We start from the raw sequence: 17,329 nt of genomic DNA, 5'->3' as shown, positions 1-17,329 counted from the left end.
CCCCTGCACTGGGCACTGGTGAGGCCCCACCTCCAGTGCTGTGTCCAGTTTTAGGCCCCTCACCACAAAAAAGCCATTGAGATGCTGGAGCGCGTCCAGAGAAGGGCAACGGAGCTGGTGAGGGGTCTGGAGCACAATTCTTGTGAGGAGCGGCTGAGGGAGCTGGGGGTGTTCAGCCTGGAGAAAAGGAGGCTGAGGGGAGACCTTCTCGCTCTCTCCAACTCCCTGAAAGGAGGGTGTAGCCAGGGGGGGTCGGTCTCTTCTCCCAAGTCACAGGCGATGGGACAAGAGGAAACGGCCTCAAGTTGCACCAGGGGAGGTTCAGATTGGATATTAGGAACAATTTTTACAGGGAAAGGGTTCTTAAGCCTTGGAATGGGCTGCCCAGGGCAGTGGTGGAGTCCCCATCCCTGGAGGTATTTAAAAGCCGGGCAGCCATAGTGCTTAGAGACATGGTTTAGTGATGGTTTCTGTCAGTGTTGGGTTGATGGTTGGAGTCGATGATCTTAAAGGTCCCTTCCAACCCAGGCAATTCTGTGGTTCTGTCACAATCTCTAGCTACTCACGGCTACTAATGAGGAACCCAGAGGTGGAGACCAAGAAGCCTCTCTTTTGTTGGGTGAGGAGAAGCACCTCAGTGTAAGATTTGCTGCGTGCATATCCCATTGAAAACGTGCTGTATTTGAACTGACTCAAAGAAAATACTATCAGCCAGTGGTTAAAATTAACTGTCAGCATTTATGTGAGGCAGGGAAGTGGAAGGGGGTCTCCTGGAGAGTGGTGTTTAGAGCTTGTGCCTTTAAAAAACTATACCTCTTGATTTTTAGCACTGTAAAGAAAGCCACCTGTAGCTGAAGAAAAATAGGATTAGATCATTAAGGGATTAGAGCATCTCCCTTATGAGGAAAGGCTCAAAGAGCTGGGGCTCTTCAGCTGGAGAAGAGAAGGCTGAGGGGAGACCTTATTAATGTTTACAAGTACCTAAAGGGTGGGTTGAAGGAGGATGGAGCCGGGCTCTTTTCAGTGGTTTCCAGCGATAGGATGAGGGTCAACGGGCACAAGCTGGAACATGGGAAGTTCCATTTAAACATGAGGAGAAACTTCTTTCTGGTGAGGGTGCCAGAGCCCTGGAACAGGCTGCCCAGGGAGGTGGTGGAGTCCCCTTCTCTGGAGATCTTCAAGACCTGCCTGGATGCAGTCCTGAGTGATGTGCTCTGGGCAATCCTGCTTTGGCAGGGGAGTTGGGCTAGATGATCTCTAGAGGTCCCTTCCAACTCTGACAATCCCGTGATTCCGTGATCTCTCTGTGTGATTGGATTCTGGGGAGTTCCACACTTTGAGTGTGCAGAAATTGAGTTTAAATGTTTTTAGCCCAAGGAGAGGTTTGTCATATATTGACGGAATACTGACAGATGCTTGTTTTCAAATCATTAAGAGCCTAAATATTTTGAAGCTTAAAAACTACTGAATTAAAAAAAAAAAAAAAGGCAAAATTCAAATTAATCCTTTTGTATTAGCAGTGCCCTTTGTAATAAGTAAATCTGCTGCTTGCTACTAATAGTGCAAATAAATAAAAAAATAATTATAGCACTTTTACTAAAGTTCTAGCTGAAAAATAATTATTTAAAACTCAAAATGTTTTCCGAGACTAATATTTCAATTTCCTGTCATAGGATGACACTATAGGTCATACTAAAACATAAATGTCTTTTAACTGTTGTATTTCTGCCTGTCGAAACTGCTCTCCATGTACTTGCTGAATAATTAAAAAGCAAATCATCCCATCCGGGTATTTTCAGGGCAAATCTTTTGTGTTGGCACAGCTGTAACTATAAAAAGTCTGATCTACCCCCAGTATCACTCCGTAGGTAACAATATAAAAAAAAATATAATCATTTCCATAAATGAGATTGAAGAAGTGAGGCCAGCAACAAGTAATTCCGATCACCTGCTTGTTCTGCTTGTCCTTATTGAAATGACGTTTTGTGCCTGATTAAAAATAATCTCTCCATTCTTTCCGTGTCTGATGCGTTCGCTCTCTTCTCGTGGCTGCGGATAAAGTGAAATTCCTCTTTAAAGAAAACAGGAGGTAGAGTTTGCAAGAGAAAGTAAAGGGAAAGGCCCCAAAATTGTATTTATTTGCCTCTTGAGCAGTATCAAAATCCTCAGCCTTTTATTCTGACGGCAGAAAATTTTCACTGTTAAATTTGAGATGTGGCTGGTTCAGGTTTGAGCAGCAAGAGCGAGAGATTTCCACCCCAGCACTGTTTCTCAAAAAAAGTAGGGAAGTTAAGCGTTGCTACTTCTATTTCTTCTCTCTTGCTGTCTTCTGGCAGCGAAGCGCGAGTTAAGCTACCAGGTGGATTTCTGACACGTAGATAATTAAAAAAAAACCAACAAATGATCCAGATTTCTCCCGGAAGACCGGTGGTGATTCTGGTCACAATGTAGTCTCGGAAAAATACATTTCCAATGTGCGACTTGAAAATAATAGTAATTCTGTAGCTTTCTTTTAATAGTACTTTTCTATTAAGGGAAGGGAAGACCAAACTTGGAGATGCACCATGTTCTTCTGCCTGCTTCTGCCTGGTTTGCTGCCGACTCGGCAAACACGGTTTGGGGAACAACCAAGCTGCAAATCTTAGAATTGTAATTCTTCTTGTGGTTGCCAAATAAGTATGGCTTTGGCCCCATCCCTGTTAGCCTTCCCGCCTCTGCCTGCCCTTGGGTATAATCCCAGGATTCTCAGATTTGGCTTTCTTTTTGGTAATTTTTACTTGCAGCGTGTACTTAGAATCATGGAATCATTTAGGTTGGAGAAGACCCTTAAGATCATCGAGTTCAACTGTTAACCTAACACAGCCAAGTCCACCACTAACCCTTGTCCCTCAGCACCATGTCTGCCCGTCTTTTAAATGCCTCCAGGGATGGGGACTCCAACACTTCCCTGGGCAGCCCGTTCCAAGGCTTAAGAACCCTTTCAGTGTAAAAATTGTTCCTAATATCCAATCTGAACCTCCCCTGGTGCAACTTGAGGCCGTTTCCTCTTGTCCCATCGCCTGTGACTTGGGAGAAGAGACCGACCCCCCCTGGCTACACCCTCCTTTCAGGGAGTTGTAGAGAGCGAGAAGGTCTCCCCTCAGCCTCCTTTTCTCCAGGCTGAACACCCCCAGCTCCCTCAGCCTCTCCTCACAAGACTTGTTCTCCAGACCCCTCACCAGCTCTGTTGCCCTTCTTTGGACCTGCTCCAGCCCCTCAATGTCTTTCTTGTGGTGAGGGGCCTAAAACTGGACACCATATTTGAGTTACTTGCACAGATGTGACTGGTTTAGATCCCTGGAACTTGTTGAGAGCAGGAGACTCAACTCAGTGTTCACACAACCGTAGTTTGTTCTTTATGTTAGAAGAGAACTGACTGTAATGTCGTCGTGGTTTCAGTTGACAGGTTGCTCTCAAGTCATTCCCAAAGCCTGGTTATGTTTGCTCCTCATCCTTCATAATCCTATTCATTTTGTGCACTACTATTTTCTTCTGGTTTATTTTTCTTCAGATTTATACACTTCGTGAAAAACCGGTTCTAGTTGCAGAAGTATTAGTGCCTGCTAACATTTTCACCCCTGGAAGCTGCTATGTTTCTTCGGGTGTAGGTAACTGGTGTACACCGTGGAAGAAACTGTTCCTTTCTAAGACCTAGAGAATGGGCTCATACACATGGAGATGCTGAAGGAAATACTGATGGAGAAGCCCAGTCTTCTAATCCAGGTGATTTACAACCTGTCTTATTTGCAAGGCTACACCTACTACAAATGTTGCCGGCTCCGGTAGCCTTCCCAGCACCAACCAGTCACTCGTCCCTATCAGCTGGGTCTCACATTTTACCTTGGCACCAGTTCCATTCAGTCTGGTGTGAAGACCACGCATATATGAAATACTCAAGGCTCTTTCCCAGATACTTGTTCCTGGCCCTTTCCAGCCTTAGAGCTTCCACAGAAGAAAGAAGCTCCATAGAAGAAGGAGCTCCATAGAAGAAGCAGCTCCACAGAAGATGGCTTTTTTTCCCTAGGAAAACAGACAGGATACATGCAAATTTTCCTTTTCAGTCTTTGACTCCGTGCTATTTCCTCACCGGTGTCCCTCTCCCTTTTTCTTAAGTTTTGAGTTTGTCCACAATATTATCCATTAGTCCCTGTCTGGTTTTAATTATGAAGTACAATACTCCTTGTCACTCTTTCATGTTATTTTTTAAATCAAATTATCCCACAACCCTCAGCCTTTTCTTGCACATACAAAAAAACCTCATGAGAAAATTGTCCCCTTTTGATACTTGAAAGAGAAATCTTTAAAGCTCTGAGGTACTTCACACCCGTAACCGCACTCTCTAGAATGAAAAGGTGACTAATTGCACTGCAGTTTGCTTTGGTAAAAGCCAAAGTCATCACGTTGGCAAAGATGAAGGAAATCTGAGTAGATTTTCCCACGGCGCTGTGAGAACCTGATTTAGGTGACGGAAACTTCATGAAGTTCTGTAAAAATTAAGGACACACATGTAAATTATTACAATTGCTGAGTAGAAGTTAATAGGTGGAAACTTGGTGAGCTGCTGTGGTTGGGTTGCCCTGGAGTTCTGTGGTCGTACCATGGGTTTCTTCATGCCCCCAGGTACGACATAGCGCCCCTGAGACATGGGACAAGTGTGCTAGCATCCGCTGTAATAAGATTATCCCCCAGCTACACAGACCTCAGCGAGCAGCTATTTTAAGCAGGGAAGAGCAGAGAACAAGAGCAAATGATCGCAAACCATGTCCAGCTGTCTCTATTTCTGGAATGGCAGGGTGGACAGTGTTGCTGTGGGGGGCTTTCCGTCAACCTCAGGTAGGACACAGCCCCTTTCTTCTCCCCTCACCCTCTGCTTTCTCCTCTTCTTGACGACTTTAATGGTTTAATGTATACTTCAGAGTATAACTATAAGCTTTAATCTTAAACTTGGCTTGGATAGAATAAACCTACTGGCAGCAGACAAAGAGTTATTTCCCACGTAATTGTTTCCACAGGATACCACCCGGCGTGTGTTTGCTTCCCTTTAACAGCCTCCAGTGGTTTAATGTGTTATATTCCAATCAAAGCACTACGCCAAAGCACAGGCAGCATTTAAAATATATATTAAGAATAACGTACATCACTTCTTTCTTTCTTTCCACAACTATTTGCTTTCTTTCTCAGATGCTCTGGGTATCACAGAATCACAGAATGGCAGGGGTTGGGAGGGACCTCTGGAGATCATCCAGTCCAACCCCCTGCCAGAGCAGGGTCACCCAGAGCAGGTCCCACAGGAACGTGTCCAGGTGGGTTTGAATGTCTCCAGAGAAGGAGACTCCCCCACCTCTCTGGGCAGCCTCTTCCAGGGCTCTGCCACCCTCAAAGTGAAGAAGTTCCTCCTCATGTTTAGATGGAACTTCTTATGTTCCAGTTTGTGCCCATTACCTCTTGTCCTGTCCCTGGGCACCACTGAAAAAAGACTGGCCCCATCCTCTGGCGCCCGCCCTTTAGATATTGCTCAGCATTGATGAGGTCCACCCTCAGTCTTCTCCAGACTAAAAAGACCCAGGTCTCTCAGCCTTTCCTCATTAGAGAGATGCTCCAGGACCCTCATCATCTTTGTAGCCTCTGCTGTCCCCTCTCCAGCAGTTCCCAGTCCTTCTTGAACTGGGGAGCCCAGAACTGAACACAGTGCTCCAGATGTGGCCTCCCCAGGGCAGAGCAGAGGGGGAGGATGACCTCCCTCCACCTGCTGGCCACACTCTTCCTGATGTACCCCAGGATGCCATTGGCCTTCTTGGCCACAAGGGCACATTGCTGGCCATAGTCATATGTCACATAGTCATGAGCCAGCAATGTATGTGCTGGTGCCCTCACTGCTCTGGGGTGGGACTCCCCGGGCACCCTCGGGTACTTCATTGGCTCCTTCTGGTGGAGCTGAATCCTCTGCCTCTTTCTAGTATCCCTGGGTTTGACTTTCTTTGGTTAAAGATAGGACGAGAGGGTTCGAGAAGAGAGATTTACTCATTAATTGCTCCAATTTTCTATGGTTTTTTTTATGCTGGTTGCCAAGTGTGGTTTTGTTTTGTCAATACACGCCTTATATACAGCCCCCTTATATTGGGGTGTCTTCAGCAGTGACCCCAGACCCAGGATCAGAAGTAATAAATGTTTCTGCTTCCAGCTGCGAAGAGGTTTACTGCAAAAACTGTCACAAATGGTCCTGGCAAGGAAAATTAAATTATTGTTGTCTCTTTCTTCATTGAATAAATGTGCTTAACATCTTAAAAGAGTTTTACATTAACCTGAGGTTTTAGTACATGCCAAGAACTGGGACATAATTTTTAATTCTCTCTGACTAACACTTTGAAACAGAGCACGTTCCCCTGCTGTACCGCTGTACTGTTATTTATTTTTCTGTGATGGGATATTATGATAATGTATATTATAAATCTTTCCTGAGGGAGATTTCGGTGACTTACAAGTGCTTATCTGGTCAAAGTACTCATCTGCAGCCAACAATCCAAACACAAAGTGATTATTTTGAAAAGAAATCACAAGTTAAGTTAAGCACTTTTTAGATGTATGGAGAAAGAAAATAAAAATATCATAAATTAGTTTAAAGATTTTAACCACAAATCAGTGAGGAGGCTTGGAATTAAACTTCTACTCTCACTATCTTGGAGGCAGACAAAATGAAAAGCCATAGGTATGAAGTCCTAACTTTTCTAGACTTGGATTTATTTTTTTGTACTGTTAATTGGATGTGAGAGTTGGTCCCTACTGAGTGTAGCTGCACAGGGTTTAAAAATAAATGAAGTAAATCATCACAAAACTCTAGTGAAGTAACACTTGTGTAACTCTTCCCACTTCTCTTTCCTTTTCATCTTCTTTCTGGATCAGAGTATGTAAGAAAAAGATTATAGTAAAGAAAAGGGTATTTAGTAAAAATAAAATATATTGAATTTTATATCCCTCCTCTCCAGTGCTCTTCATCTTGACCAGAAAGGGACAGAGAGGACTCCTCTCATCCATAATTTGGGCCTTCAGTGAGCATCAGGAGAGGTCAGTTCTGTGAATGGCATCAATACGGGCACCAAAAGCCACAGGCATCTGAAACTGAACTTGCTGAAAAGATTTTAAAGTTATTAAGGTCATTTTGATTTAAGTCCAATTTGAGCAAAGTCGTAGACTTCATAATCATTGGTCATAAGTGGTATCTTAGCCCCGATACCAGTAGAACTGATTGTTCCCATTTTCCCATTAGCCAGCCAGATCCTTTTTGAAATGAAGCATAATTACACTGGTTTTTTAAAGCATTGGAATTGTCTTGACTTGTGCAGTGAACGCGCAAATAAGGAACAGGAGAGGATACAGAGGTTTCCCCATGTGTCTGTCTGTCTGAGCCACCAGGGGGGACTCATTCCTCATCTATATCATTTACAGCAGCAAGTGTCTGAAAAAAACCCCACCTGTTCTTCAACCAGGGCTAGAAAGTCAGCGAGTGCAGCAGAGAGCTTGTCTTCGTTGAGGTTAGAAGGGATTTTATATAAAATCTTGTCCATCTCAGCGCCTTTTCCAGTCTGCCCATGAGTACATCAGCCACCCAACGCTTCTCGCTGATTAGGCTCGCTCCACGGCAGTGCCTGTGGCTTTGTGGTTGAAAGAAACCTATTTTTTTGACTGTACATGCACAAAATAGCTCTTCTTTAGGGGCTGCTTCATCGCTCCTTAGTGCCTGTCTCATCACTCCATTTCTTTTTCCAACCACTCCAGCCTTCCCAATTTATTTCAATTTCATTGCGTATTTTACTAAGCAAAAATGTGGCCGTTTTGAAACAGCACTGGTTTATTGCTGTGATTACAAAGAGGTTTGTATGTTTTTTAGCGTCCTATTTAACAACAGCAAAAACCCGTGTGCGATGTATGGACTCTGGAAAGCTGTCAGGAAAGTTGTGGAATTTTGAATTCCCACCTAAAAGCCAAATATTGGAAGTTTCTGTCAGACTTCAACTCCATCAGGCCGGTGAGGCTCTTCTTGTGGTCTGTAGAAATATTTGGAAATACTGAAGAGAATTCTCTAACCATATTAAGCTTTCAAACTTTCGTCTTATTTTGTGAATTATGACATGCATTAACTCATTACTTGGTCCTTTTAGGAAGTTTTAGTAAAATTCTCACTCGCTCCCCTTCTTCTGGGCACAATCAGTCACGTTTCTGTGCGCGTCGCTGTTCCTAAATTAACTCCTGTGTTATATGTTTGAATTTCTGAAAACAAATTTCTTAACCTTTTGCTAATTTATCTTTAAAATATGTAAAACATTACCCTGGTGTGCACAGAAACTGTGAGAATAAAAGCTTTTAGACACTGTGATGGGGAGTCAGAACAATTGATTGTTACGTTTGTTGTAGGTAATTTTTGTCGAGTTTCCAGCTTAGCACAGAACCAAAGTTTTTCCCCCGTATTTTATTATATTCAGAAAAAAATGTAATTGTGTTTCCTGTCAGTTAGATGGTGATTGTGCTCTCCTGAAGGAGGCATTAGACTTTTTGGTCTTTTTCTGTAGTTGGAACTAGCAATACTGCTGGGTTTGTGCAGTAAAAGCTGACCTGGTTTAGTCCCTGAACTGATATAATAGATACAGAAAAAATATGCTATTCTTTGTGTATTGCACTAACAGACAGAAATAAAGGGGGGGTATCCAATACCAAAAGTTCTTTAGGAATTTTTGGTTTAATATTTCGAGTACCAAAAATCTGCGACCTGGACTGTTTTCAACATCCCAGGTTAAAATTGGGCTCCAACCCTATCTCCAGTGATGACAGGTAGATTTTGTGTTCTTACGGAAACTTCTCACTCAAAATTCAACAGCCTTTGCTATTAACTGCCTCATGCTTGGTGTCCGCTGGGCCCCATGCTTGGTGTCCACTGAGGCCCATGGTTGGTGTCCACTGGGGCCCATGGTTGGTGTCCATTAGGACCCATGCTTGGTGTCCACTGTGCCCCATGCTTGGTGTCTACTGGGCCTCATGCTTGGTGCCCATTGGGACCCAGGCTTGGGCCACCAGCTCTGGACTCTGGGGCAAATCCTGCAGCACCACTTCTCCAGCAGAGATGATGAGGAGAAACACGGGAGAACGTCACAAAGAGAGATCGGGGTGGGGGACGTGGGACTTAAAATTGTAATTTTATGGATTTTTAAGATTATTTTCACCAAGAAGTATAACTGTGAGAGATATGGCTTTGAAGATGGTATCTGAGACCTGAACATCAGTGGTTCTACTCAATAACATGTCAGGTGGTTGCCTGCAGCTCCCATCCTCACCTGTTGGGAAATACATCATCTTGTTTTACCTCTCCAGGGTGCTCCTAAAGCGTGGTGAGCTTCCTACGAGATTCATTCAGAAACTTTGTGAGCCATGGACTACCATATCAATAAAAGAGTGGCCTTATTGACTACAGTATCATAGAATCATAGAATCATAGAATGGTTTGGGTTGGAAGGGACCTTAAAGATCACCCAGTTCCAAACCCTGGGCAGGGACACCTCCCACCAGACCAGGTTGCCCGAAGCCCCATCCAGCCTGGCTTATCAATAAGAGTGGACTTGTTTTTCATAATCTGTGGATTTTTCTCTTCTTTATTACATACAGGAAACTGTGAGTGTTTGAAATTATGCCTTAAGAAATGCTACGTCTGATGAGTCGACTAATGTTTTTGTTTGACGTGTTTCTGGTAATCTTAATTTGACTTCTCCTCACTTCCCCGTTTCACACAGTTTTCTCTTTCATTTTTCACGCGCGGCTTGAGCTGTGCTGTCTGGGGGAAATGTAACAACAAAGGCAGGAATTTATTTTTCTTCACAAAATGTACCGTGATGTTAACTGATAGCGTTGCGGTTGGGTTAATTAAGATTGCAGAGAATTTGACAGAATAACCGAATACTCCCTGAAGACACGTGACTGAGGATGACTGTGCTGAATTCTTGTTCCTCTTTCCCCAAAACAAAGGTTTATTCCATCAAATACTGAGCCAGAAGAGTAACCATGTTTGGACTTTTTTTTGTCATTTTATTCACCCCTGGAGTCAGTGAATTTCTTTGTACGTCGCCGGATCTAGAAATGTCGTATACTTTTTGTGGTAAGTAAAAAATAGCTCATTCTTTTCCTACTTTGCACAGGTATTACTGTAGTCTGAGCAAACGTGAACTTCCTTTCAAATTTGTCTCTTTGACGGATACAGAAAAGGAAAAAGAAGTTCAGAGTTCAGCTGGAGTGTATTTCTGTTATTAATTAGCCAGTTATAAGAATTGCGCTGTAAAGGCGTAAATATCACCCAACGCTGGCTGCAGTAGCTGAGAGAGAAGATCACTCCTAAATAAAGCAGGCGAATATTGATTGATCCAGCGAATATTAGAAGAGAAGGGATTTAAACTTGTTTTGCAAGTACTGCGTTGTATAAATTATCCGCATTGGTTTAACTCGGAGAGTGCAACGAAAACTTTAAATATACGGGGGAAAAAAAGAGGGCATGCAATAATCTGCCAGGCTGGAGGATTAGTCAGGCTCTGGGACACCGTGGCCTGTCCCTTCTTGCCGTGGGCCACTGGGTCTGTGTAGGTCACTGAGTTTTTTGGGCCGTTCCACGAGAACTTGGCACCTCCCTGACGTCGAACAGGCGGGATGTGCCCGTGCAGGCTCGGTGGCCAGAAGGTGGGTTCGGAGGAGATGTTTTGCAAGGAAAGGACAACGTCTTTTGAAAATCTTACTAAAAATCTTAGTAAGAATCCTGGTGCGCGTTACTAGCGTATATCACCTGTAAAATCGCCATACGAATAAGGCACAGGAGGGGCTGTTTATTTTGGGTACTTTGCTTTACATTAATACTCGCGTATTAAAAATTTAACGAGGCTACAAGCGGCGGTACTGCAGCTTGCAAACCAAACCCTGGAGACCGCGGGGAGTTTTGTTTGCCCTTTTTTAATGTCGCAATTTCCCGTGTGTGGCCGTATCCGAGATGAGACGCTGCCTGCCGGTTACCACCAGTTTAATCCCCAAAACACAAGGCAGAACCTCTCGCTGTAAATCACCCTGGGTCCCTTTTGCTCCCCCCGGATTAACACTGGGAGCATCCCTCTGCCCCAGCTAGCCCCCAGACCACCGGCAAGTGGGGCACTTCTTCAGCAACAGCACACTCGGGAGGGCAGAAGCAAGCTGAGTTGAACAGATCTCTTTCCAAAATAAAAAAAAAAAAAATAAAAAAAAAAAAAAAGCAAGCTGGGTTGAACAGACCTCTTTCCAAAAATAAAAATAAAAATAAAAATAAAAATAAAAATAAATATAAAAATAAAAATAAAAATAAGAGTAAGCTGGGTTGAACAGACCTCTTTCCAAAAATAAAAATAAAAATAAAAAATAGAAAAATTTAAAATAAATAAAATTAAAAAAAAAAATTAAAAATAAATACCGACCACAAAATCTTCCAAAGGATTAATTTTTTAAAAATTAAAATATCAGCTAACGGTCTCTAAATTTGCTGAGATCCAGGTTGTACGATGTATTATCACACTGTATCTGACATGGTGTGTTGTACGATGCTCAGTGGTCAGGTCGCTCACAAAGCAACACTACTCAAAGGCTCATTTACATTATCCAGGAAAATATGCCGGTACATTAAAACACATTTTTATCTGTTGTCAGCAAGTTTATATAGATTCTATGGTTAGCACAAGTAGGGATATTTTCAGCAGAGGACCACGCTGGCTTAATGCTAATAAAAAGTTTGTGTAACTTCAAAAGAGAAGTATAACTACTTCTGCCTTTGAGTTTTGTGTGCAAAATATCATCAACCAAATAATTAACTTTTCCTGCTACTTAAAGAAATAGGATATATTGCCATATAAACATATAAATAATTTAGATAATATAAGCATATAATTTAAATACATTTATATAATTTATAATAATTTATTATAATTTTATAATAATTTAAATAAATTTATAAGCATATAAATAATTTAAAAATGAAGTAAAAAATTTAAAATAAATTTTTAATATTTACTATGAGTATTTATATTAGACAATTTTATAGTAAATACATTTTAAAATGTGTGTGTTTATAGTGAGCATGTACATACGTATATTTTCATTATTTTCCTGGAGAAACTACTGATATTGACACTACCAATATGAAATACTTTTTTCCTGTAGATTCTACAGCTCAGGCATTCACATTCAATCTGACGCCTTGCAGCACCATGAACAAACCCAACTGGAAGGCGGCTCTTACTTGGATTCCAAGTGAGTCATAGAATCACAGAATGGTTTGGGTTGGAAGGGACATTAAAGATCATCCAGTTCCAACCCCCTGCCCTGGGCAGGGACACCTCCCACCAGACCGGGTTGCTCAAAGCCCCATCCAGCCTGGCCTTGAACCCCTCCAGGGATGGGGCAGCCACAGCTTCTCTGGGCAACCTGTTCCAGGCTCTCACCACCCTCACAGCAAGGAATTTCTTCTTTGTGACTAATCTAAATCTCCCCTCTTTCAGTTTAAAACCATTACCCCAAGAGTCCTGCTTGAGTAGACAATTCTATGAGATGGTGTAGGTGCACGTGCCTTTGTCTGGAAGAAGCAGACAGGATTTGCTGCACACAAGCCCTTCTGGCCTGAAGAAGATCCCACTTTTGTTAAGGAGAGAGAATGTCATTAGTCTATCCAAGTATGGCAGGACTTCTACTAAGAACATGCATGTTCCAGAAGCTGGAGATGGGACTAGATTTTGTGTTCAAACCCAACTTTAATCTTTAAACCCAGCTTTAAGCTGGCCAGCTGAGTTACTTGTGAAATGGCTGCATCATAAACTTCACCTCCTGAGTAAAAACTCTGGGGCTGGACTAAGTTTGCTTCCCTAGAAAGATATCTTGATGGTGGCTACCAGCATTTGGGAGAGTTGTTTGCAACACCTGCTTAGAAATAGAGTCCTCATCTGGGTATTTGTTTGGGTTAGCTGTGGAGCTGAGTGAACTCTGCTGTCTTTGATGAAGAAATTAAAACAGATTTTGAATTTGTTCACTCAAATATTTTTTAAGACATATTTTTTGCTGAAAACCAGCTTTTCATTTTTCTGGAAGTAACAGTTTTCAAGATGCGTATTTTTGTTAGTTTTTGGGGGAAGTCTTTAAAAAATAGAGAAAATGAGTTTTCAGAGAAAACGAGTTTTTATCGAAATAGTATGTCTGCATATATGGTTTTTTCCTCCCCACCTTCTTACCTAGGAAGTGACATCACCTTTTTGAAAGTGGTCTTCAACGTTTGGTACGAAGGCGCCAAAGCTCTCCACTGGAAAGAAGTCGTCTGCAGCGGCGCCGATGACAAATATGCAGAGTGCGCGACGCTGAAAGGAGGTCGGTGTGGAAAATACGTGGTGCCTTTCCCTCGCCCAGCGGTTCCCTCCACAACAGGGCCAGATCCCGGCAGCCCATTTTCACCACTAAGCAGATTTCTGAAAAATACTGCTTGATCAACCCGTGCAGACAGATTTTTTTCCCTCCTCAACCTACACTGAGTCACCGTGCATGGAAGGCGGCAGACAGGTTCAGAAGAGGCAGTTCTCCAGTGCCAGAACTCCACTAAAATAGAGAATTTCCAAATTCTACACTTTAACATCCATGTAATCACAGAATCACAGAATCACAGAATGATATGGGGTTGGAAGGGACCTCTGGAGATCATCCAGTCCAATCCCCTGCCAAAGCAGGTCCACCTAGAGCTGGTCCCACAGGAACGTGTCCAGGCGGGTTTGGAATGTCTCCAGAGAAGGAGACTCCACCACCTCTCTGGGCAGCCTCTTCCAGGGCTCTGCCACCCTCACAGCAAAGAACTTCCTCCTCATGTTTAGATGGAACTTCCTGTGTTCAAGTTTGTGCCCGTTCCCTCTTGTCCTGTCCCTGGGCACCACTGAAAAAAGACTGGCCCCATCCTCCTGACACCCACCCTTTCAGTATTTATAGGCGTTGATCAGATCCCCCCTCAGTCTTCTCTTCTCCAGACTGAAAAGACCCAAGTCCCTCAGCCTTTCCTCATCAGAGAGATGTTCTAGTCCCCTCATCATCTTTGTAGCCCTCTGCTGTGCCCTCTCCAGCAGTTCCCTGTCCTTCTTGAACTGGGGAGCCCAGAACTGGACCCAGGACACCAGATGTGGCCTCCCCAGGGCAGAGCAGAGGGGGAGGATGACCTCCCTCCACCTGCTGGCCACCCTCTTCCTGATGCACCCCAGGATGCCATTGGCCTTCTTGGCCACAAGGACACATTGTTGGCTCATGGGCATCCTATTGTCCACCAGGACTCCCAGGTCTTTTTCCTCAGAGCTGCTCTCCAGCAGGTCACCCCCAACCTGTCCTGGTGCAGGGGGTTATTCCTCCCCAGGTGCAGCACCCTACACTTGCCCTTGTTGAATTTCACCAGGTCTCGCTGAATGTAATGCAGCTTACATCTCTATAAATCAGGATTACTAATATCCTGCATCTCATTATGACACTTTTATTGTCAACATCTCTAAAATGACATGGAAAGATGGCATTTGACTGGACTGCACACAAAACTTGAGAGGAGGGAGGGGCACTGCTAATATCCAGAACACAGTTCATTTACATAAGTGTCTGGATGGCTTTTTAAAGAGGTTGTCTACACCCATGAATAATGCTTTTTTAATGAGAGAAGAGCCAATCCTGTTGTAGGGGCCAACCAACGTTAACCTGACACAGACCCAGATCCAGAGAATTCAGACTGGATGTCAGACTAAAAGCCAAAAAGACCAGGAGGAACATCAAAATGAGCCATCGGTGTTTTCCTTTCTTTAAAAATGAATAACAGCTCTCTTCAGCTGTCATTCAGCCAAACTACTATCACAAGTTGAATCACTGGAGTTATCACAGTAGGATGGGTCTGCAGGAGATGATGCAGGAGCATGGTGGTTAATTTCTATTTTCTAACATGTGGTTTAGAGAAATTTCTGTTTTCTAGCGTGGTTCAGGCAGACCTGGGGGAGAAGAAAGAGGTGAGGGCCTTATCCTTGGAAGAGTGAATTGCATTGGTGGTGCTGCTGGGGGAGATGGCATATTGCTTTGAAGTTATTTAGGAAGTTTGATTGATGGCTTTATGATTAAGTAACCGTTTATATTATAATTATCTCTGTTTTACAGAAACACTTGCAACAGAATTTGATATTAAAGGTGCAAGAATAACGTTTCCAAAGGTACTTTTCAGTATTTTATGTAAAGGAATAACAGTAGTAAAATAAAATACTTACTTGTATACATTTTCTGGAAAGAGATGTTCAATGAAACCTTAGAAAAGTTAATGTCAGAAAATGTTCTCTTGCTTGAAGTGATGACTCTGGAATGGCAGCATCTCTGAAATGCTAAATGGTTATTTAATATAAGGTTATTATTCCTCTATTATTCCTCCTTTATTGTATAATCCAGAGCAGGTTGCACAGGAACGTGTCCAGGCGGGTTTGAATATCTCCAGAGAAGGAGACTCCACCACCTCTCTGGGCAGCCTCTTCCAGGGCTCTGCCACCCTCACAGCAAAGAAGTTCCTCCTCATACTGAGACAGAACTTCCTGTGTTCAAGTTTGTGTCCCTTGCCTCTTGTCCTGTCACTGGGCGCCACTGAGAAGAGCCTGACCCCATCCTCTTGACACCTGCCCTTTAGATATTGCTCAGCATTGATGAGGTCCCCTCTTCATCTCTTCTCCAGGCTGAACAGCCCCAGGTCTCTCAGTCTTTCCTCATCAGAGAGATGCTCCATCCCTGGATCATCTTTGTAGCCTCCACTGGACTGTCTCCAGCAGTTCCCTGTCCTTCTTGAACTGGGGAGCCCAGAACTGGACCCATGACTCCAGATGGGGCCTCCCCAGGGCAGAGCAGAGGGGGAGGATGACCTCCCTCCACCTGCTGAATAGATATGAATCCTTGCTAGATGTCAGCTATGAAGGGTAATAAGGTTACTACCTCACAGTGAGGAGAAAAAAAAAGGTATCAACCCAACTAATTCCTGTTTGTGGAGTCAGAAAAATTACTTACAAGAAGGGCTCTGGAATGGGGAGCAGATGCCCTCAGGAGCACAGGAGTCACTGGTGGGAGAGAGGACCCTGACAAGGGCACGCTGGACCACAGCCTACTGCTGTTCCTTACTACACCTGCCATAACAAGAAAGTTGATCAACATATTTTATATATGCATATATCTGAATATACCCATGATAACAGTCCCTGTGGGAATTGTTCTTTTTATACCTTAACAAAATAACCCAAACCAACTTGGACAAGAGGGGGCAGAATTAGACACTGATTTCCTTTCTTTTTTTTTCTTTCTTGCTTTTAGGGCAACTACAACATTATTTTACGAGCATTCTCTGATGATGCTGAGAATAATATGGTCATATGCTTGAATTTCACCATGATAGTAAAACAAGACCCTTACTGAATGCGAAAAGAGTTTCAAATAATTCCAGAGCGTAGAGGTCGCTTCTGCGAGCAGCTGCAATACGAGCCGACAAATTATAAGCACACGAATTTTCCCGAGATAGAATACATCATGTGCTGTCCGGAAAGCTACAGGATGGATCGTCTTATCCTTTTAGAGCACTGCTGTCATCGGGTGCTCAGCCAAGGTGCACAAAATCTCTGGGAATCGGGCGTCCTGAATAATCCAGGGAATAACCCCGGCCGGGTGTCAGGCTGAGGACCGCGTTTCGGTGCTGCGCCCGGAGTTATGAAAGAGCTGATTCCTGATTCCTTCAGACTGCGCTGTACTAATATACAAGAAGTTTTGAAGCGTAAAAATCAGAAATTCAGCACTACACACTTTAAAATGTAGCAGCAATTGGATCTGGGAACCCCGTTGGTTTTGTGTTTGTTTTTTCATTTTAAGAATAAAACTGTTTTTGTACAATCGAGTTGAGAAATGGTTTTCATTCTCTCGGTATTTTTCTGATTACTTTTAGAGGTTTCCTAATGTTCTGCTCCGTTTGCACTGAGCCGAACCAGAGGAGTGACAGTTTGTTACGTGGTACTGGCTGATGCGAATAAAATCTGAGGGAGTTTCCAGTCCCACCGATCCGATACGGCCAAATTTATCCTCCCAGAGCTGTAACCGCAACCTCGCAGTGTGGTCTTAGCTCTTGCTCAGAGTCCAGAGAAGGGCAACGGAGCTGGTGAGGGGTCTGGAGCACAAGTCTTGTGAGGAGCGGCTGAGGGAGCTGGGGGTGTTCAGCCTGGAGAAAAGGAGG

General features: G+C 43.5%; 1 protein-coding gene across 1 annotated transcript; it reads left to right on the top strand.

Annotated features, from left to right (window-relative positions):
* Window positions 1–9,809: 9,809 nt before the first annotated feature.
* On the top strand, window positions 9,810–16,995 carry LY96 (lymphocyte antigen 96). Its single transcript, XM_074146857.1, has 5 exons — window positions 9,810–10,177; window positions 12,247–12,336; window positions 13,312–13,440; window positions 15,238–15,290; window positions 16,423–16,995. Exons 1-5 carry the CDS (start codon window positions 10,084–10,086, stop codon window positions 16,522–16,524), a joined length of 468 nt encoding a protein of 155 aa, XP_074002958.1. The 5' UTR covers window positions 9,810–10,083; the 3' UTR covers window positions 16,525–16,995.
* Window positions 16,996–17,329: the final 334 nt, after the last annotated feature.

The sequence above is a fragment of the Numenius arquata genome, chromosome 4 (assembly GCF_964106895.1).
Source record: "Numenius arquata chromosome 4, bNumArq3.hap1.1, whole genome shotgun sequence".
NCBI lineage: Eukaryota > Metazoa > Chordata > Aves > Charadriiformes > Scolopacidae > Numenius > Numenius arquata.
The sequence above is the reverse complement of the archived record's forward strand: the minus strand, read 5'-3'. Positions and strand labels throughout refer to the sequence as shown.

Bases quoted from the DNA above. Each gene is read 5' to 3' on its own strand.
- LY96 (XM_074146857.1), top strand. From the start codon at position 10,084: ATGTTTGGACTTTTTTTTGTCATTTTATTCACCCCTGGAGTCAGTGAA. The intron at 12,337-13,311 runs GTGAGTCATAGA...CTTCTTACCTAG, and splicing joins GGCTCTTACTTGGATTCCAA to GAAGTGACATCACCTTTTTG. The intron at 13,441-15,237 runs GTCGGTGTGGAA...TCTGTTTTACAG, and splicing joins GTGCGCGACGCTGAAAGGAG to AAACACTTGCAACAGAATTT.